The sequence below is a fragment of the Pithys albifrons genome, chromosome 7 (assembly GCF_047495875.1).
Source record: "Pithys albifrons albifrons isolate INPA30051 chromosome 7, PitAlb_v1, whole genome shotgun sequence".
Taxonomy (NCBI): Eukaryota; Metazoa; Chordata; class Aves; order Passeriformes; family Thamnophilidae; genus Pithys; species Pithys albifrons.
In genome coordinates this window covers 5211878-5233604 of record NC_092464.1, presented here as the reverse complement: position 1 = coordinate 5233604, position 21727 = coordinate 5211878, and the positions used below count along the sequence as shown (strand labels likewise).

The window sequence follows — 21727 nt, the reverse complement described above, 5'->3', positions numbered from 1 at the left end:
GGGCCACGACCCACGTCGTTGCAGGGTATTTTGAGCTACTCACATGATGCCATTGCGGAAGTAGCTCTGGAAAGTCTCGGACTCGTGTCCCTGCACCTCCCGGTGCTGCACAGGGTTCCCCCCGAGCGCGTTGTCCAGCTGGGTGACGTACAGGGCTGCAGCACCCTGCTCATCCTGAGAGGAGTCCTTGCCAATCCAGTAATGCAGATCCACAGCAGAGCCACGGGAGGTCCTTTTGGTCTGGGAGAGGTGGGAAAGACAAGCCAGGATGAACACACAGTCCATATATGCGTGTTTCAAATGGCCAGGGAGACCTGACAGAACCAAGTGACTGGAGATTTTTCCCAGTTCTGCCTTTCTCCTGGGCAAAGGGAAAGCAAATAGAGCTCAGCCTGGAGCTCTCCTTAATTAGGAGAGCATTTTTGGACTGCATGTCCATGTTGAACTGAAGGATGGGTCTGTCTGATACTCTTTTATAACTCTTGTTATCAAGAAAAACTGAGCACCCATGCAATTACCAAAATTAATGTATTCAACCTGTCCTACTTTTGTAGAGTTTGATATTAAAACTTTAAGCACAGTTTTCTCATAGATCACCTTTTGAAATATAATGCACTCTGCTATTTGTTTGTCTGGAGATACTACCCTTTCTTTCCTGTTGTCTTTCTCATATCACACGACATAGTAACACAAACTGCAGTGGAATTCCTGCTGACTTGCAAACCAGACATAACTCCAAATGAAGCTGAGCTGGTGTGTGCATGCTGCGATTCATCTTATTACAGAAAACCCCAACAGCCCAGGAAAAGGAGGCAAGCAGGCTGAGGACAGGTGTGCTCAGTGTCACGTGAGCTGTGCCAGATATTTTTCAGCACCTACTGAGTTAAACTCCATTGTGGTTGCCTGGGAAAGGAAATAAATGCTCGTTTTATCAGCTGGATTTGACACTAAGTTCTGTTTATTTGCTTTGTGCGGTGATACCACAGTGAAACACAGCAGAAGAACTTAAATAAAATGTAGCTCAGTTCCTCAGGCACAGATAATTAATTTGTGGAAAATTGCTCCATTTAATACATTCCTATTGAAGAGGATCAAAGTTCTGTTGTCCCGCAGACAATCCTTATTTGGAGAGACTTCAGTGAAAAAACAGACTTTAAAGATGAATATTTCTGCCTTCCAGTCTTCAGGAGAAAAGGAGAGCATTGGGCTAATTAAGGGCTATTCTACCTGGGGAAGCTGTTGCAACAGAAGCTGAGCCTGTGATCATCAAAATCCATATTTATATTGTCAGCTCCGTGCAAGGACTCTCATATTCTGCTCTAAGCATGTCTTTGGGTGGCTACAACCAAACTGATTTAGCACTCCAAAGGCATCAAAAAGGCATGTGCATGGTGCATTTGGGCAGGAAGCTCATCCTCTGGTGCTATCTCAGCCTTCTTTCCCAGCCTGACGTATGACGGATGTGCATTTGGTTATTGTGGGATAGAGGAGGTGTTGCTGTCTCTTCACTGACAGGGATGTTTGCAGGAGGAACACTCAGACCCAGGAAGTGGGAAATGCTTCTGGTTTCCACCGTTTTTTGATACAATGGGACCTGGATTGCTCTATACAGATGAAGAGATTTGGAAGGAATTTTAGGAGGTGGGTGTAACACTTCATCCCCCCACTGAACTTTGGGAGCACAAGGCAGTTTGCAGAGCCCATAGAAGTCCCTCATGCTTCTGTCTAGCCTGGGTTCAGCTGGTTGCAAGTAGGTCTGGACCAAATCTGAGCGGGACTGATGAAGAGTCCTAATGGAGGCATGAGAAGGGCTGTACAACTTCTCTGTTGCTTACGTGACACACGACATGGAACACTTTCATATCCCTCATCAGCTGCTGAAAATGAGACCCTCCAGCTGGCCAACTCTCACATCCCCAAAATACTTCCATAAATCATGCAAATGGGGGCTTTGATTCAGTTTGCCTGGAATGCACTGGCCATTCTGCCATGCCTGGGCATGACTCAGTTGATTAGAAGATAAACACTTTTAATGAATTACTAAGCTAATGGTTCCCCTGGACTTCTGATTGACTAAACAGACAGTGTTGTTGCAACAGCCACGTTAAATTCAGACCCATGATTAGATGGTGAACACACATGCACAAGCACTTTAACCCACAGTGCTTTTTGCACCAGAAAGGGTATGCAGGAACCAAGTCAGAGCTAAACAAAAAGGGTTGAAGAAGCTTCCTAAGAGAGCAGTGTTTGCTACTCTTACTTACATGCAGAACGATGTAACAGTCTCCTTCAAAAAAGGTCCCATAAGCCTTTTCAGGTACAGGAACCATCTTCATGTTCTGTAAAGAAATCAGTGTTTGGGTCATTGCTAGAACTTAAGGGCCAGAAGTTGATGTGTGTGAAACAGGACAGCCAGAGCTGGGAAAACCAACTTCTGGAGGAAATCCCCAATGTACTAAGGGATCAAAAGGGGCAAATGATAATGATGCTTGGACAGGCTTACACGTATGTTTTAGTCTCCTTCCACTTCTTAATTCTTGTAAATGTAGACCTGGAGGTCAGGCTGAAGTGCTCCAGAGCTTGCATTTGTAGGGTATTCCCCGGGAGAGTGAGCACACCTCATTCTAGTTTTAGTTTGGGGCATAGTTTTTACTCAGTGCCCATGAGTTCAAGGACAACTTTCAGCACTCTGTTAGGATAACCACTCTGCCAGGGGTTCAGAGCAACCAGCAGTGCTGAGAAAAGACAGAGATGAGGACACTGATGGGCCCCTCACCCCTCCAGCCCTAATTGTACACTTCCTCTGGTGCAAGTGCATAATTTTAACCAGCCCTACCTTCCCAGTGTAGGTGCCCAAACGTGCCACCCACCAGTCCACAGGCAGCTCCTGGGCTGGAACTGGCTCTGTGGTGCCCTGAAATTAGAGACATGCATTCTCCTGGTGGCCTGACTTGTTTCCCAGCATACCAGCTTGACCCTTGTGCACCCACATGGCTCTAATTACAGATCCTCTGGAAAGAGCTTAGTACAGTACTTTGGAGAGAAATAGAAAGGCAAAGATTGTGATATTTGGAACACAGTTAGGACTTGTGGAGTCCCACTTGGAGATGTGTGCTGGAGCCCCTTCCCACTGCACCCCTGAGTGGACTCTGCACCTCAGTTTATACCCACTGTCATTGCAGGGGAATGTTCCTGGGTGAGGAACAGCCAGAATTGAACACAGCCCAGCTGCAATCCAAAATCAAATACCTCCACAAGCAGAAGGTGGCCTCACAGGCTGCAGGATCTCTCCTTGCAGTGAGGCAGAGTAGGTAAGACAATGAAATATAAACAGACTCCATGGCATGCCTTTGCCACAAAAATAGGTGTCTTCCCCAAGGCAGGTACTGGTATAGGCTAAGGCTACCTATGGATAACCCATCTTCTTGGTGAAACAGGGAATTTCTGGTGTGCTGAAGCAGCCTTGTACTGGTTCCAAAAAGGGGTGGGAAAAGCCTCCAGTGCTGGAGGACAGTTTCAGTCCCACCACATTCCTTAGTCTATATTATCATCCCTGTTTTACAGAGAAGGAAACCAAAACAATAACATGTTGAAAGTTTCATAGGGAGATACTGGGTCTCCTGTTTCCCACTGTATCTTATCTCTAAGACCCTCCTTTCCCACACAAATTACTTCAAGAAGACCTCTTTCCTGAAACATAAACACACACCCAGATGTGCAGAGGACATGTGCCATCACTGCCTCTTGTCATACCTCTATGCCCCATATCTGCAGTCCCAGCTTTCTCTCAATGGTTGGGAGATTTGTGTCACCGTCTGTCATCCTGCAGTCTGAGCTGGAAGAAAAAGGAAAACCAAAATAACTATATAATTGGATACAGCAGTAAATGTGGTCAGCTGGGCTCCTCTTGCTCTGGAGGTTTAATACAAATAATTCACACCTTGATGTGTCTTTCTCTGTCTGATTACTCTCAACAATTGAGTGGGATGAACCCCCTTTCCCAGGCTATCCATGTTCATGGAGGGCCAAGCAAAGTGTGGGATCACCGCCCAGCAAAGACTGGATAGGATGATGTTTTGGTGGGGGATTATTTTCCCACTATTTGAATAGGTGGAAAGGATTCTCCAGGGTGCTGGACCTGACTTCAGCACTGCTTTGCTCCCACCATGGCATGAGGGGTGGAGGAGACAACAGTGGCTCTCCAGGAGACCCACGTCCTCCTGGACCAGTAAGTGGAGTCAGGTGAGGTCACCCTGACCCTGGAACACTGGGAGCCCAAGGAATGAAGCCCTTCTACTTCAGGATGAGATTCAGGTCTAAATTAAGACAGGGCAGGGCAGCAGGCTCTCAGCTCCATAAAGGTCAATGGAGACACAGCCAGCAGAGTCAGGAGAGCACACAGAGTGATCCAAACCATGACCAGGATGTCTATTTTACAGGTAGCTCAGCACCTTCCTAAGCTGTGCTGCCTACAAGGGGAAGAGATAGGTTTCAGATTGCCCACACAAGGGTGTCTGTCCTATCCATCCTCTATCGTATCTACCAGCTGTGAAAAGAAATAAGGACTACCCTTAGCTATGCTTCCTGTTCCTACTGCTGAGGTTTTGCTCAAAAAACAATTTCTGAACCCAGCTTTTTTACACAGCAACTTCCTTAAGCAAATCAAATCCCAAACCAATGCATGTGAAAACACAGACTCATATCCTATCAGAGCTGAGTGGCCCACAGGGCATGGCAGGTGCCCCTGAGCAGCTCAGCTCTGCTGCAGCAGCCACAGGACAGGCTGTGCTTGTGTAAGGGCAAGACCCATATCAGCCTTCCTTATGAGTCAATCCTGCTCACCAATCAAGGCCCAGCCTTGAGAGAACGCACGGCTCGCTGACTCCTGCGTCTTGCATTCATTTGGTTTGTCAGTGCACTCCCTCGATTTGCATTTGCTCGTGACAGACTGAACGACTGTACTGTGTTACAAACAACAACCACCCCACTGAGTGCGCTTTCTCCTCTGTCTTGGGATGAAAAGGCTGCACTGACTGTGAGTCATGGCCTCTTCTGCTCTTCTCTGCTCCACTGCAGGGAACTGCCCAAGAGAAGGCACAGGGCCATCCATGGCTGCCCAACGCGGCACAGCCACAGAGCCACGACGAGATGGAAAATAAAGGAAGTTGCTGCACAAATCATGGAAGCAGCTTCTTCTGAAGGAGGGAAAGAACAGAACCTGCCATAAGGTGTGTTTACTGCTCACGTGATGAGAACATGGAGGGGTGTGCTGCACTTGGCATCATAAAGTCATATGAAGTGTTGGTCATCCCAAAGAGTTTGCACACTAAGTAAGAGCACAGAAATTGGTGTTCTATGGAGGAACATTGGCTCATCCAGATCTTCCACAGCCCAGAACTGCCAGATGCTGGTTCCCTGCACAGGCAGTAAGGAGATGCAGGTATTTCCAGGGGTGTTTTGAGCACAGCCCCAGCACCTCCCTGATAACAGAGCACGCAGCCACAGGCTGGCAGCACTGGTGGCAGGAGTCAGATGTGCTCATTCCTTCATCAACACAGACAGATCTCAAGGACTGTGGCAGACTGTCCATGTGGCCTCATATACCTAGCAGGAGCACATTCGGCAACATTCATCTCCCTCTCAGGTCCTCCAGATACCTTCCAGGCAAGAAAACAAACAGCAAGGACAAAAAAAGACATTTTTAATCTCAATTCCCAGAAAGGTAATTGAGACTCACACAGATTACAAGCCAGATCCAGAAAGATATTCCAGTGTCCACAGAGGAGATGGACACTGCTCTGAATGACATCCTGACTCACCTACTGTGGAGTCCAGGGCTATCAGGAACTGAAGCCAAAAACATGATCTCAGTTCAGATCCTTAACCAAAAGACCTCTCCTTTCTTTTAATATCGCGTTCAAAAGCTCCCTATCAGAGAAAAACCCAAGTGAAGCCTCCTTCCCTCAGCTATCATTTTAATTTATTTAGGATTTTCCCTTCCAGCATCAAAACAGGAAGACCCTGAAAACAAAGCCAGTAAAGATGTTTACATTTGAGAGAGAATTCAGAGCAGTAAAGCTTTTCAGCCACTCTGACACTGTGCAAGGCAGCAGACGTCTTGCCTGCCTGTGAACCATGAAGGAAAACCGGCAGCTGGCCAGCTGTGAGACACAGCTGGATCCCTGCTTCTCCCAGCACCACAGCCTCTGCTGGAAAAGTTAACCCAAAGGATGCTGAGATACCTCTGACCACAGGCAGTTGTGTTGGACAAAACCCTCTGAAAGCCAGCAGTGCTCCACAGATTCCCAATCAAACCTATTTGACTCCAAACGGGGACCTTGGATCTCCTCCGCTCCTGGAGCTCCTTTCTCCAGCTGAAACTTGCCCATTGGTGTTGGTCCTCACTTTTCTGGGAAATGCTGTCCCTCCCTTCCTCCTCAGTAATTCAGCTGGGGGAGTGTGAATCACAGTCAAGGCTGGCTGTTTCTTTGGACTTTCCAGCTTCTTTCAGCTGGTGGCCAAGTTAGAAATAATAGGAATATGGCTTATATAATCGGGCAGCTCCTTTCATTAATGATTTAATGTGCGTTTTTAATCAGATGATCCCATAATTCAGCTCCTGTCCAGACATAAAATCCAGTATTAATGGAGTAAAAACTTCCCATCTGTGCTGAAATCAGGAAGGGCAGAAACTTTTATAATTCAAAAAGAATTGGGAAAAAAAAAAAAGGAGGGACCTGAAGAGGTTTGGAGAGTTCACTGTCTGGGGCAGTTTTAACCTCAGTCAAACCAGTTTTCCCCAGCATCAGGTGAAATGCAATTTGGCAAGATGTGTGAGTCAATCACCTCTGGGGCAGGGATTCACCAGGGAAAAACTGGTTATGGGGATGGACATTTGCTTCCTTGTACACAGTTAGAGCTTTACCTGTGAAGGGAGGAGAGAGGCAGCTGTAGCTCACCTCGTGGCCTCCACATTAGTGACACGCAGCTACACCATTTCCACCTCCAGGACCAGCTATCCCATTGCCACCATTTCCAGGGATGCTCTCCAAGGAAAGAGGAGAAAAGTTCACACCATGAAGATGGGCTGAGAGGTGGGCACTGCGTAGCAAAGGCAACTTCTGGCTTGCAGTTGCTCTGCTGGGTCATCACCACTTGGTTAACATGCTATAAATTAAATTGCAATGAACAAATGCTGCTGTTGAGTGAGGTCAGAGGACCTGGAATAAGAACATCAGTGGCTGGCCTCTAAACTGGATGCTACTGTCAGCACAACCTGGAACCTGCAGAGCTAAAAGCAAAGCTTTCCCTTCACAATCTAGGCAACAAAGCTGGTGGATGAGGGCAGATGTGTCTCTGTTACACCCACTCCCCTCCATGCATTGCCAAAATCACAGCAATGCTTCTGCTTGCCAAATACAATCCCTATCCCCTCTCCCACCACCGCAGTGTGGGGAAAAGCTTTGCCTTCAGGAAGAACTAGATGACTAATTAAGTGTCAAGGTCACTCCCAAGGCTGGTTAATGATTAATAGTGGGGATGGAAGGGCCAGCAATCACTGCTTTGTTTCAGTCAGCCTGGTGCGTGTTGGGAACCCAGACCGAGCAGGACATTTCTTCAGGCAGACTCTGGCTGTTTGGGTGGGGAGGCGAAACCAGGACTCAGAAAGGAGGACAGGAGAACATTTCAATCTCCCAAAGTACACCCTGAATTCAGGCTGGTTTGGCTTGTCTGGGTTTTGGCGGCACACTTACGGGGTTGTAGTCACGGTAATAAAATACCCCAGTGAAATGACTAATGCTCTGTACAGCTTTGGGAAAATAGGAAGCAGCTGTGGCTCCAGCCTTTCCAGGCTGAAAGGCCTAATTATTGGGAATACTTGGACTGGCATTAGATGAGGTAAACCAGGGCTGTTGAATTGCTTTCATTGTCTCCATTATAGTTGGGCATCTGGGCACAAGGAGGTGCCATTTTTTGTTTGCAGAGCAGACAGTGGTTAACTCTTGTTTTGCCCAGAGAAATAAAATTCAGCGTCGGGGTTACCTTGTGTGGCTCATCAGCTACAGCTCAAAACAGTGACTGTCTCTCCCAAGTGACTGTCCAGAAGCACAGCACTCAACCTGGGTAAGCTGTCTTTTATTCTCCCATTGCAAGAGGAGAAAATGCAGCTTTTACGTCACATGGAAATGACAGGTAGGGAGATTCAGCAATGGGACTTGTCTTCTGTCTCATACTGTCACACATTCAGAGCCTCAACACCTTCATCCAACCCATGTTGGATGTTTTGGAATGTGGTGATGAGGCAGGGAATAGAATGTGTTGTGGTGGTGGCAGAAGAGGAAAAAGCCCAGTCAGCTCACCCTCCCCCTTTAAGTCCAGTGAGTCCAGGTTCAGGAGCTCAGTGTGGCTGACGTGCCAAGAAGAAAGCTCTGCACAGACATGCCTGGCTGACCACAGAAAGCACTTCACCCTTCTTGCAGAGAGCTGTTGCCTGGCAGCTAAAACTACGTAAAACAGGCCATGAAATAAGATGCTATTTCTGATGACGGTGGGCAATTAAATATTGGAACAGCTTATTAGGGAGGCTGGCAGGCTCGTCTTTACTCAATGTCTTTGAAATGAGATGGCTAAATGGCCAGGATGTGCTCTCTGGGCTCAGCTCCTCGGGGTCTGTGACCATGAGCCTCTGCTCCAGTGCTGCACTTCCAGCAAGCTGCTCCCTCCCATCAGTTTGGCATTGAGGCAATACCATGGATTGGCCCTCATGCTTCAGCCACCTCCACTGGTCAGAAAAGATCCCCTATCCATGCTACCAAATCATCTGGGTGGATCATAAAACGGGTTGAAGGGCTTTTTCAGAATTCTCTCAAGTAGTGCTGGATTAAAACTTGAGATGCAGTATTGGATGGTACAAACTAAGATTGTCCTCACCTTCTCAGGGTCAGAGCCTCTGGAGCTAAGGAGGAACTTCACTGGGTTCAGATGGGCAGGTTTTCCCTTTTTCCATGAATGGCTGCAAGGGATCACCACACCACATCTCATCCAAGCAGCTACCTGACCTCACAGGTGACTGGTGGTTTCTGTTCTTTGCTCATGGAATGAGAGCTGGGATGCTGAGGACTGAGATGATAAAGTCGGTTCAAGGATAATGTGAGTGAAGATTTAAGAGCCTGGGATGAAAAGAATCACTGAGATGGTTTTATGTCAATGATGGGCTCTCAAACTGTAAGTGCTCTACAGTCCAAGAGAGATTTGAATTCCCTATTCAGTAAATTCAAAGGATGCAGAAACCTGGATTCACCTAGCCAAGTAATTTCTCAGGTTCTGAAAGAGCAATAACTATTTTGCCCTGCCTGACAAAAGCTGACCAGTGTTCCCTGGAGCCTGCTGCTCTGTATCTTGAATTCTGGAAATTTACCTCATCTCCAACTACCAGGCATTACCAAAAAATAGACCTTCAGCTTAGTGTGTCTTCTTATAACTTGTGCCTTCACCTCCTGTCCATTTCTGGCATCTCTGACTTAGTAGCTGACAGTCATTCCCAGAAAGCCACTGGGGCTGTGAGCTTTACCTTTCAGGTGGACTTTAATCCTCCAATCCTTCCATTGATCCTTACATAAAAGCAAAGAGCACAAGGAAATACTTTGGTTACTGGGAAATATCCACCTTCCCAGTTGCAACAGCCCTCAATTTGTATCTCATCTGACTCCTCAAATTCCTCAGAGGATATCTGATTTAGAAGAGAAGGCAACTTAGGATTTATCTCCTCTGACTATGACTAGTCCCTGCAGCTGTATTTCCACCTGCCATAAATTCTAGCTCAACACCTCGCTCCATTCAGGAAATCTTGATCATCTCTCCACACCTCTCTTTATGATCTCCCTTGTCCCCCTCTGTTTATCTCACTGCTGGGAACATTCCAGCAGCCTGATCTTCAAGCAGATGGTCTTGGAAAACTGATTTTGTAAGAGCAGATTTTTTCCCCAAACTGCTGCTATTTCTGAGTCCTGCCTCTAAAATTTTAACAACTGACGAATTTTCCTGGGAATGGTAGAGCTGCATTGTCCCAGGAAACTTCTTACAATGTAAGAACAATGGACTGACAATTAAATCAGGGAGCCTTAAGGCCAGCCAGTGCTCCCAAGTCATGTGGTCTGAGTTTCCACATTCATCATGCTGGATGCAGAGCCCAGTACTCAGCAGTGACTGGCTCTGGAAAAGGGAAAGCAAATTGGCTGAAGGTGGGGCCTGGCAGTCCTTGCCTTGGTGCCTACAGAGAAGGTCAGAGCACCCACGCAGCTTGTGACTGACAGTTTTCCCGGGAAGTCCTTCTTCCCCAAGGATGTCTTTGAAAGCCGCAGGCTCTCCCAGGCAGGCAGCATCTCTGCAGGGTGAGGGCAGCCCTGACAGACTCAAAGCTCTCAGAAGCAGCAGCACAGGCTGAGCTGCACTAACTTCTTTCTGAGATCAGTCCCTGTGACTGATAACAAACTCTCTAGGTGCAAACCCACCTCTCTCTGAAGACCCGTGAGAAAAAAACAGAGGCACAAGAAGCTGTTAAAAGCCTTCTGCACACAAGGCCCTTGCAGCAGCAGTGCCCTGGTACGGTGCCAGGTGCCCTTTTGTCAAAGAATAAGCTTCAGCTTGGTGCACGCCTACTTGAGAGGTATCCATTGCACCTCCTGCTCCTCTCCGTGAGGTTTTTGAGTCAGTAACAGTATGGAGCCATCCCAAGGGAAAGGTGAACAAGTAGCTTGCCAGTTCATTAGGAACAAATCTCTCCTTTCTTTCAGTTCTTTCTCCCCTGGTGAAAGGGAGAGATTCCTGGCTCAGGACCAGCACTGCATCCGAAGGGAGGGCTTCGTGCCACGGGGAGGGCAGGAGATGCACGCAGAAGGAAAACAAAGCTGAAGCCATTTTATTTCCTCTTTCTGGCTTCCAGGGAAGTGGTTCAGGTTCTCTCTAACTAACTTCTAATTACTCACCACTTCCAAGAAAAAAGTTACCATCCTCTCTCACATCAGCATTTTAACAGAGCATTATTTAACCTCATGGCTGCAGGTAAATAAAACCAGAGCTCGGACATCAGGGAGGAGAGGATGTGTGTTTGTTCACCTGTGGAAGACCTTCCTGAGCCCTCGGGAACACCTGCACTTCAAAAGCTTACAGGAAGGATGTGACAGCTGGGAGATGAGCAGAAATGCTCAAAAGAAGGCAGTTTTCCAGCTGAAACTGAGAAAAGGCCACTGCTTCCTATGCAGAGCCTGGAGAACAGGTAGGAGAGGGGGTTAGAGACTAGGATTCATCCTCCCTCACTCAGATGTCTTAGTTTTAGGTGCTTAAATCTGAGGACTCCCCCTATGTGGTTTCTTTCATGCTGATGTTTGGTCTAGGGCAGATCCAGTGAATCTTGGTCAGGACAGACTTATTGTCCTCATGTTCTATGAGGGAAACCCTGAGTGGAGAGCCCAGCTGGCCACGCTGCCCTCCAGCTCTTTCAGAGTGTGGGGGCCCAGTCCCACCCACCATGCCCCAAGATTCTGCTTGACAGATCTGTCAGTGAGAACTGAGACAAATACCATAAATAAAACCCAAGTACCAGTGCCCACCTGGCCTATCCTTCTCAAAAGAACAAGTCTAAGAGTTACGGTTTCTGCTGCTGCACATAACAGTAAGAATTGACACATGTAAATATGTGCCCATGTGTCTGTGTGCAAGATAAAAAGCAGCTTTTCTATGGTGCACAGTTTAATGAGTGCAGCTGAATAAGCTCTTGCTCTCAGGGCCTCTCTTTGATGGTGATGGAGCAGAGGTGCTGCTCTGGCTCCACTCAGTCCAGCAGAGAACTGGTCCCCTGAGGATTGACTTCCCAGTGGAAAGCAGCAATATTAACTACCAAAACAAAGGGACGGTTTTAGTTTTGTTCCAGTTCAGACCTGCAAGAGTGACATTAAACTTGGGAAGAGAAACCCAGGACTTCTTGAAAAAAGAACAAGTTTCCGTTTGGGTTGCAAATGAAATGACCTGGACCTATGCAGGGCACTCTGCAGGCAACTCTGCATTTCCATCACTGGCTTGGTGAGATGGAAAGGATTTATTTAGGGGGAAGGTTTGTTTCTTGAGCTGCAAAGGAACACTCATCCTTTGTGCATGTTGGCTGACACACCTCTGATGAAGGACACATGACTGGTGCCAAAATAAGTGGGGACCAACCAACCCAACCCTAATGGGGTGCTGAGCCAAGATATGAATTGCCTTATACGGGCTTTAAGGTCGGGGAAACACATCCAGTCCCTCACAGGATCTCCTCTCAGTGGAACACCAGCACCACATGCCTTTCTGGTAGCAGTCACCCATACTTGTGTTATCCTCTAGGTTCAGTACCACACACGTGGTGTGTTTATCACTGTTCCAACCAGTCCTTCCAATTCAGGATGGGCTGTGAGGTCCCTCTTGGTCCTCCTATGACTTTGGGGGTGCTACTCAGCCTTCACCTGCCTCTCCTAGGTGGCTCCTTGAGGAACACTGTCCTTCCCAAGATGGCTTTCAGTGGTTCTTCTCCGTTGTTGTAGGAGAGGGATCCAGGGAAACAATGGGACATATGGAGATGGGGTGGATGACTGGGAATGGTGGGCAGAGGGACACAGGGCAATAGGGAGGTGTAACTTTGCCCCTGTGGTATCATGTACTGTGTGATGGGTGTTGTTGGTACCTCACCAGTTTGTGAGCTAAACCCTGTGCTGCCCAGCTCTGGGACTCCTGCAGCAAAGCCCTGGCCCATGGAGATCTTACAGTCATAGAATCACAGAATATCCTGAGTTGGAAAGACCTGAAAGGATCATCGAGTCTCATTCCCAAGATGTGCACCTGCCACTTGCCAGGCATCAAAAGTGAAACCAAGTCCACACATACGGCCACAGCACGTGGACATGGGAAGGGTGTGCAATCCCCTCTTGGCAGAAATGACAGCCAGAATGATGAAATGACAGCAGAGAGAGCAGCACATCACCTGCACAAAGCTAAATGAATAAAACATGCCTGAAAATACTGCAAACAGTCTTGGAAAGAGTCATTCATCCAGGACTGCCTTTTGCACCTGGAGCTGCCAATGGGAGTTTTGTCTGAGCACTGGGAAGGGAACCAGGCATCTGAAAGACTGGGATGGGTGGGATTAGCTCAGATCCAGACAGCTATTCCATAGCAACTAAGTACAGTAATTCAGGCTCTAACACACTCCCAGAGAGAAGGTGGGTATATAGGTAGGCTCTATAACCCAAAAAAGAATATGATTTCTAGCACTGCCTGTTTCTTACTCTGTTCAGCTGTTTTTGTAAGAGCAGGTTTAAATAAAGAGCCAGACACAAACCTATTCTTTCATGCCAGGGCATGGCAAGAAGACATTTTTAGGCAGAAGTTGTTGACTGCTCTGAATAGCTCATTGCACAGGAACTGCCCAGGATGGAGCCCAACCGTGCAATTTCGCATCCCCCACGTCTCACGTCTTCCACACGGATATAAGGTAATAACAAGCTCCACTGTTACTCTACCCAGCGCTGCCTCAGATAAGCCTGAATAGGCTCAGATAAAGATGGATAACAAATGGCAGGGTTTCTGTTTCAAACAGAGGCCCTTGGAAATCAAGGCAGCTGAATCAGATGCACATCATCTAATGCTGCAAATTAACATTACATTGCACAGGACTTTTCAGACTGAAGGATACCAAAGACTTAGCGACAATATTCACCTCTTTTTGCATTCCTTTGACACCCAGAAAATGGGTGGAAATACAGTAGAAATGTATAATCATCCAGGATAAACCATAATTGGGCCCATTTCCAAGGTTGTATATATGGAGAGAGAACTCATGAAAAGTGAAGTTTTAATGAGTTGTAGAAAAGTCTTTTCCCTTGTGACTGAATGATCTGTTTCTCTGAGAGACCAACAGACGCTGAAGAATATATGTGAATAAACAAAGAGCTGGAGCTGAGATATTTTGGGTGTGGTGTGGTGTGTCCACATTGGAGTCCTTCCTTGTGCAGGTGGACTTTTCATATATGGAAAGCCCAACCTGTGGGTTGGTGTCACTGCAGAGTGAATTTCACAAGGCTGCAAAAGAGCCCATTCCCTGTGACAATGGAGGAACCTTGAGGAGGGTCAGTGGTGGCATGTGCATTCCCAAGGGTGGCAAAACTGCAGCCAAGGCAGGTAGCACTAAGGCTTTGGCTGTGCCTTGAGCTCCCTTCACTGCACAGGGCATTTCAGGGCTCTGTTTCCAAGTGGGCCATCATGTATTTAGCTCTATTAAAACTGAGGGAAGGCTTTTGGTCCAGTGGGATGTTCCCAGCACAGAGCAGAATCCCAGCATAAAGCAGAGCATCAGCATCTTCCAAGCATGGGACAAGCGTCTGGGCTGGTCTCCTCCTCAGCTGAGGATGAACAAGAACAAGATGGGTGATTCTGGAGGAGAAGGCTGCAGGAGAGATCTAGTCTGAGGTCACAGAGCCCATGGTACACCTCTTTCATGTCACAAGTCCCACACCTCCCCAGGATGCAGAAAGGTAACAACCTCCATGCTCAGAGGTTGTACAGCTCCATGTAAAAGACCAGGAGGCACCGTGAACATCTTCAGCATCCCTGGCCATGCAAAAGCAGATTTATTGACTTAACCTAACCAGGAGCCACAAGATACAGGAAAAGGCAGGAGACCAAGGTGACACTGCTTGTGGAGATGGCACAAAACCTTTGCTCCCAGCTGAGACACCTTGGCAACTGCTGCCAGAGTCCTGCCTAGGAAATAATACCATGAGACCTACGTGTTTGCTGGTGAAGAGGGAGCTGGAGGAGGATAAGGGCATCCTGTTTGTGCAGGGAGGAGGAGGAGACTCTCCTGGCTCTGCTAGGGGGAAGGTGAGGGAAGGCGATTGGGGCTGTTCTGATCTGCACCGCACCGGCTCCTACCTGTCCTTGCATTGCCTCCCACCTGGCACCTCAGCGGAACCGTAAAGCCCCGCGGAAGAGGAAGGCCAATGGCCCATGAGCGTCTGATCTCTGCTCTGCAGGCTCTAATCGGCCCATTTAGCTGCGGTGAGTTAAGATCACCTGGATGATTCACCCTCAAAGTGCTGCTCTGGCGGGGCCAGTTTGCTTCACCTGCTCTAACACTTATTTACATCTGTGCTAGGGCAGCCTTGAATAAGCGTGAACCTCCCACAGATGCTAATTCATATCAGCTCTCCTTTGTGTTAAATATTTATGTTCCTAATAGGCACGCCTAAGAAAAACACTGGCAAGTAAGCCCGCAGCTCAACTCCATTACAACTCAATTTTATCTCAGTGCAACTTGCATATCAAACGAGCACGAGAAAACACTCCATTTACAGAGCAAAGCAGCCCAGCAGTGCACCCATTAGCAATCTATTGATTAGATGACAATAAAACCTATAGATGAGAACTTCCAAAGACTTCTGTGGTCGCTGCCTGGACCCCTAACTGTGTGGGAAAGGCAGACGAGCTTTCAGCAAATCCCCACGGCAGCAAAACATGAAACAATCCAGGCCCAAAAAACCCGCCGTTAATTGGTCGTTGCCTGAAATCAAAGCTGGTCTGTGCAGAGCTAAACGAAAAGCATGTGTGTCCTCAGAGCTGATAGGGAGCCTGGACGGCTTCTTGGCAAGCCGCTGGTTCCAACCCCGAACGATGTAAATCAGCGTGGGCTCATTTCAGTAAAGACATCCTGGCTTACACCAGGGGAGACATTTTAAAAAAATATTAAATGTATTACTTTTTTTTTAAAATTTGTTTCCTGCTATCCCACTGAACAAAAGTCATTCAACAGTTCTGGCCTTATCTAAACTAAGAGGGCTGCAGGGAGGCCGCTTACCTTGGCGGAAAGGGCACAGTGTCCTCGCAGGTGTCTCTTCTCCACCAAACCCGGAGCCTTCTCTTCTCTTTGCCTACTTTCAAGGCACTTTTGTTGGCTGTTCTGCTACCTTGTCAGCTCGGGAAGAGCAGCGTTCGGTAATTCAATCCTCTACTTAACCGCAGACACTCCTACTCGGAGATCACACCCATTCCCAGGCTCACGCAGGGACAAAGAGGGAGCCGGTACGGGAGAGTTTCAACCAACTCTCTATTTGCATCAAATATCTACCAGCTCTGAATTCACAGAGCCATAATGATTAAGAGCTGCTTTCATTAAAAACCTGTTTTGTCCAGATTTAAAAGGGCACAGGAGGAATTCCCCCCTCCTCCTTTGCTCAGTCCCTGCTGGACAAAGCAAGGTGCGGTGCTGCTCAGGGCTCTCGGGACTGAAAGTTCCAGCTCCAGCCTTTGGCTCCCACTGTCCTGAGCTTTGGCAAAGCTGTTCCGAGGGGAAGAGTGCTCAGGGAAGGCTCCTGCTCCCTGCAAGGCCGAGCTGAGTCTCCCTGCGCTTGCAGGCTGGAGCTGGGAGTGCATTCAGCCCAGGGCGATGGGGAGCAGGGTGAGGAGGGATATCAAGATGAGTGACTGAAATGGGAATGTACCAGAGCATTGGAGTGTTTAACCGGGCTGCCCTCCCAGGAGGGAAAGTAATGATAAACCAGACAGCCCCAGCAGGGCTGGCCATGGCACCTTTGGGAGCACAAAGCTGTGTCTGTGGGTACTTGTAGCTTATTGCTGAGAAAAAATTGTCTGGGAAGGATGGATGGCTGTAATATGCAGACACTGGAAGCTGCCCTGATGCCACTGGCCGTGGATGACCTGAAGACAAACCATCTCCTGTCACTCCCAGCTGTTCCTGCCTGGCTTATGCTGCTGATGGAGGGAACATTCCTCTGTGGAGAGGGGTGGAGGCACCACTGGGTACCCTGTCATCCACCATCAGCTGTGCCTTTGGGGGACTAGGACTGTGTCCAGCTGTGTTTGCATATCTCCAAGGATGGAGACTACACGACTTCTCAAGTCTGGGAACCATCTCAGTCCTTCCTTTACTACATGTTCTCTTGTCATTTCCTTAATTTTCTAGATTAACCCACAAAATCTGAAAAAAAATATAAATCAACTCATCAGCTAAACCAGGTGTCTGAATAGGTTTAAACCACAGTTTCCACAGAACTCTTCCACTGACCACTCTTACACCTAAGGGATCTGTAATGGGAAGAGTGCCCAAAATACCAATGACATTAGCAACAGTCTGGTGTGCCACTAACCACAGAGAGCTGCAAACCAGGTGAGGGTTGGACCTGCTTATTCAGCCTGGGTGTGCCCATATCTGAGAGGAACACTGCAGAGATCTTAGTTTCATGGTTACAGATGCAAAGCTGCCTCTTAGCAAGCGGTTTCTCCCTTAATGTCTGCAGGCTACAGCTCATAAAACTCATAACAGCCTTCACCTTTCATTTTTCACCCTTTTCATTTTGCCTGAGTGTCTTCCTCCAGTCCACAGAAGATGGAGATCTGCAACAGGCTCTGCTTTTATCTTTGGAGTCCACCCCAAGCCCATTGCTGGCCCAGTGCTGAGGGTCACACACCAGCAACTCTGGTGGGAGGTGTTGGAAGAAGGAGAGAGGACATCTCCAAGGATCAGCATTGAGCTCCATCGTGCTCTGGTTCATTTTTTGCCACCTGAACTCATTATCCCCAAGGGTTTAGTTAATAGCTGGTGTGTGTCTAGGTCCTTTTCAGTGCTGATTTATGCTGTTGCAAACCAACCCATTTTCATGGCTGTGGACACGTGAATTTGAGCTCTGGGATAAAGCCTGTCATTCCTGTGCCCACAGATGTGGTGATGCACTTCAGGCTCATGCCTGAGCTGCCTGTCCCCACTCCTTCCCATCACCACAGTGAAAAAATAGTAAATAAATCCCGATGAACTTTTAAGGAGCCCAAACCCACAGAAATATATGTAAAGCAGTTTGAAACACTCAATGCTGAGGGGAAAGAAGATGTTTGTCAGAAAACATGGGCTCATTTGATGCTGAGCTGTAGGCACTTTTGCTTCCTGCTAATTCTGGTCATGCCATGAGGTTATAGAGCAGAAAACATTATTTCCAAGTAGTTTAACTCATTACTGGTGGAAAACAGAATAGCCTGACTTTCATAACTGAAACATGATCTGAGATGTTCCTGTCCAGCTGTTCTTCCCATGTGCACAACTTGATGTACTTGTATCCTGGAACTAAGCCTTGAGCTGGTATTCCCAGAGCTCAAAGACCTTGTAGCTTAGTATTTTCTTTCATGCATACAGATGTCAGATGAGACTTGTTTTCAATGTCCCAGTGAAAGCCCAAGACACTGAAGACATTGTAACAGGTCCACACTGGGGTAAATCAGAAGCTGCTGAGAGAAAGAGTTCAGAAGTGGAAACTCAAGGTTTGGCAGCATGATGGCTCACATCTGCTTCAGTCTTGTCCTTCCCACATGCCTGTGGACAAGGTCACCATTGTGCATAGGGAAACAGGCTCTGCCAAGGATGTATTTGCAAAATGACACGTTGCAAAGGTATTTCCACCCTGCTTTTGGGTATAGATCTGTGGGAGGAAGAGGGAAGGGCCAAACCCTGCAGATGAGATAGCACAGCAAGGATCTCATGCTTTGGAAAAGCAAAGGAAGGAGGCAAAAAAACCCCCACAAGCTGTTTGAGCAGCCAGTAAAAAGGCCCTTTGCTAATTATATAAATTTTAATGTCCTGACCTGTAACAGCCAGAGCATTGCATGAATTTCTGAAAAGTTTTCAGGGGAGCTTTCCTTGACCCATAACCAAAGCAGGTGACATTTTACTGCCCATCCCTCATGTAACCTCACTCAGGCTCTTCTTTGCCTGACAATATCGTGATGTCCAAGTGAAAATCTACGTATTGCCTTTTACAGGTCTACCTACCAAGAAGAGGATTGGTTATAACCTACTGCTCCCTCACCTGCTGTGCTCATGAGTGAGGGGAAAAGGAGGAGGAAGCAATACAAATGCATGTGTGTCAACTGTGAGATCATCTCCCAGGGAAGCCCTTATCTCTCCCTGCAACTACCTGAAAGGAAGTTGTAGACAGGTGGGGGTCAGTCTCTTCTCCCAGGTAACAAGAAATAGAACAAGAGGAAATGTCTTCCAGTTGTGCCACAGAAGATATAGATTGGATATTATAAAAAGTTTCTTAACCAAAAGGATTGTTAGACACTGGAACAGACTGCCCAGGGACGTGGTGGAGTCACCATCCCTGAAGGGATTTAAAGACGTGCAGATGTGGCACTTGGGGCCTTAGTTTAGTGGTGGCTTTGGCAGTGCTGGATTTACAGTTGTACTTGATCCTGTAAGTTTTTTCCAACCTAAGTGATTCTGTGATTCTATTCCATGATCCCAAGACATGTGAGGATCTCACTAGTTTGAACTTACAACTTGGTGAAGCAAAGGACCCCTCCAGAAGTACATCTCTGCCAGCCACAGCATCTAACCTGTGAGCAAGGCAGGGATGGGCAGCAGCCAGGAGGGACTGAGCATCAGCCTCAGGATTTGGCCCAGCTGCCTGCAAGGGCTGTTTTGCTGCAGGAAAGTGAACACAGCTTTGCTCTTTGGCCTGGTGGGCTCGGTCTGGCTGAGATCGGGACTTTGTGTGGAAATGGTTTCATAGGGCAGAGCTCTGTGGGCAGCAGCTGACCAGGCAGCGCAGAGGTGCCCCTGACAGGTAACAGAGTGCTGGTTAATGGTTAACAGCAGCAAATGGAAATGTCTTGAGACAGGAGAAGGAGCCTGGGCGTGGCTGCTCTCGGTCAGAGGCACAGACGTCCTGAGCCATAAGAGGTCATTGCATCCTCCTCTGGTCAGCTCGTGCCACTCCACAGCTCTCAGCACACAGAGAACCCTCAGTCCTTCAAGCAAGTCCTTCCAGCACAGCTCTGGGGCATGACAGTGCATGGAGCCCTGGGAATGGCAGATCCTGCAGAGGCAGAGGCAGGATGGGCCCCAATTCTGAAGAAAGAAGGGGCCTTGGCAAGCCAAGGACATAAGGGCAAACACTGATTTTGGGCAGGAGTAGTCTTGGTGAGAGCTCTAGAGATGCAGTTCTCCTTTCCAAAGTGAACATCTCGCTGCAGGTTAAGGCAAGGGGAGTCTCTCCAGCACAGGGATTACAACATTGAAGCTGATCAAACTTGTAGCTGTTGCTCCAATTTATTTCTTGGCAATCTTAGTGTAAATCCCATTTTAAGCAGCTCTGTTAGACTGAGGATTTGGGATGTGGGGCTCCTGTTTCCTCAGGCTTATTGGGAAAGGAGAGAGGTGCAGCGATGATGACAACTTGCAGCATGACAGCAAGATCTTCCAGGCCTTCTGGTCTGTCTCAATCTCCTGTGTCCTAAAGTATCTATAACCCATCTCTGATGGTGGCAGGCACAATTCTAAGTCTCTGCTACCCAGGAGAAATACCACAGCAAATGTAACTGCATTGACTACAATGATGGGATATGACAATGCTGATGGAAACAGCTGTACCACGCCAGACCCACCGTGGTCTGTCTGTGTGAGCTCTGGCTGCTGCTGGAGGTTTCACAGAGGGATGTACAGCAGCGTGTTTTCCAAAATTACATTTGGGAGAATTACATTCTCCCAGCCCTCAGGGAGGGGGTTTATTCCAGATTTCTACTGGTGAAAAACTCCTGTCTTGGAGTAAAAGAGCTGCAGGAGGTTAATCTGCAACCTGCCAGGTGCAGGTTGGCAGGGAGGTGACAGTCCCCTGGGGTGGCTGCCCGTGCCTGTGTGCACTTGTGGGTGTGGCTTCCTCTGCACCTCTCCCCGTTCAATCTCGCCCGCCAATGCCAGCAATTAGCAGGTGCACTGAGAAAACAGGACAGCCGAGATGGGACTGTGACTTGGCACAGGCAAACAGCCACCCTGGCTGCCTTCCAGCACAGGGGCCCCCGTGCAGATCTGGATGTATTCAGACCATTGTTTCATCTGAGGAAACTTCCAGAAGGACCCAAATGCCCCAGACCCATCACCCCCAGATTGCTGTCAAACCCTGCTCCTAATGCACCCTCCAGAGTTTGGGCACCTGATGTTCTTCAGGTTATTGGCTGACTACCTGCTAGGATGGAGGAGGATGAAAAGCTTAGTTTTTCTACTACTTCAGAAAATTAGCCTGCTTTCCCAGAGTGCCAGGAAGCTTTGGGGAAGCACTTGCTGGCAATGAAGACTCACCAGGAGCTGATCCTTTTTAGGTAAAGAGATGGGGAGTCTAACAGGGTAAGCTTCACTGCAGTGTGGTGGCCTTCAGAGAGTAACCATGTGCAGGAAACTAAAACCAGGATTTCTCCATTCCTGAGTGTTTTTCTCATTTTTTACATAAGCCACAACCAGCTGAGCAGATGATCTGGACTGTGAGCTGCTGCTTTCTGCTATTAAATTACAACCTTCAAGAGATCTTAAATCCTGATTCAGGACTTAATCCCAGGTAAGGCACTGTGGGAACCTTGCAGTGAGATGTTTGGCTTTCTCATACCTGTTTTAAGGTGATAGCAGGGATGATCTCTTGCTGTTATAGGGATGATACCAAGGAGGAAGCACAGGAGACACACAGAGGTTTCCCAACCAGGTTCACTGCAGGAACTGGGTAGTGAAGACATGAACAAACCCAGAGAACCCAAGCATGAGCCTGGCAAATTGGTGATGGCAACGAAACTCCTCCTCAGCATCCTGTCACCCTCTGTCCTCAGTTCTCAGTCACTGAATCAAGGTTGAAAAAGACCTCCGAGACTATCG

At 47.9% G+C, this 21727-nt stretch overlaps 1 protein-coding gene across 1 annotated transcript in view; it reads right to left on the bottom strand.

Annotated features, from left to right (window-relative positions):
- The window catches only part of VILL (villin like), a 36549-nt gene extending 20057 nt beyond the window's left edge, over positions 1-16492 (bottom strand). Inside the window, exons 1-4 of the mRNA XM_071560743.1 lie at positions 15881-16492; positions 3754-3835; positions 2265-2339; positions 44-240 (exon numbers count right to left, since the gene is read on the bottom strand). Of these exons, the coding sequence (XP_071416844.1) occupies positions 44-240; positions 2265-2339; positions 3754-3822 (341 nt within the window). The 5' untranslated portion in view covers positions 3823-3835; positions 15881-16492. The remainder of the gene's footprint in view (positions 1-43; positions 241-2264; positions 2340-3753; positions 3836-15880) is intronic.
- Positions 16493-21727: the final 5235 nt, after the last annotated feature.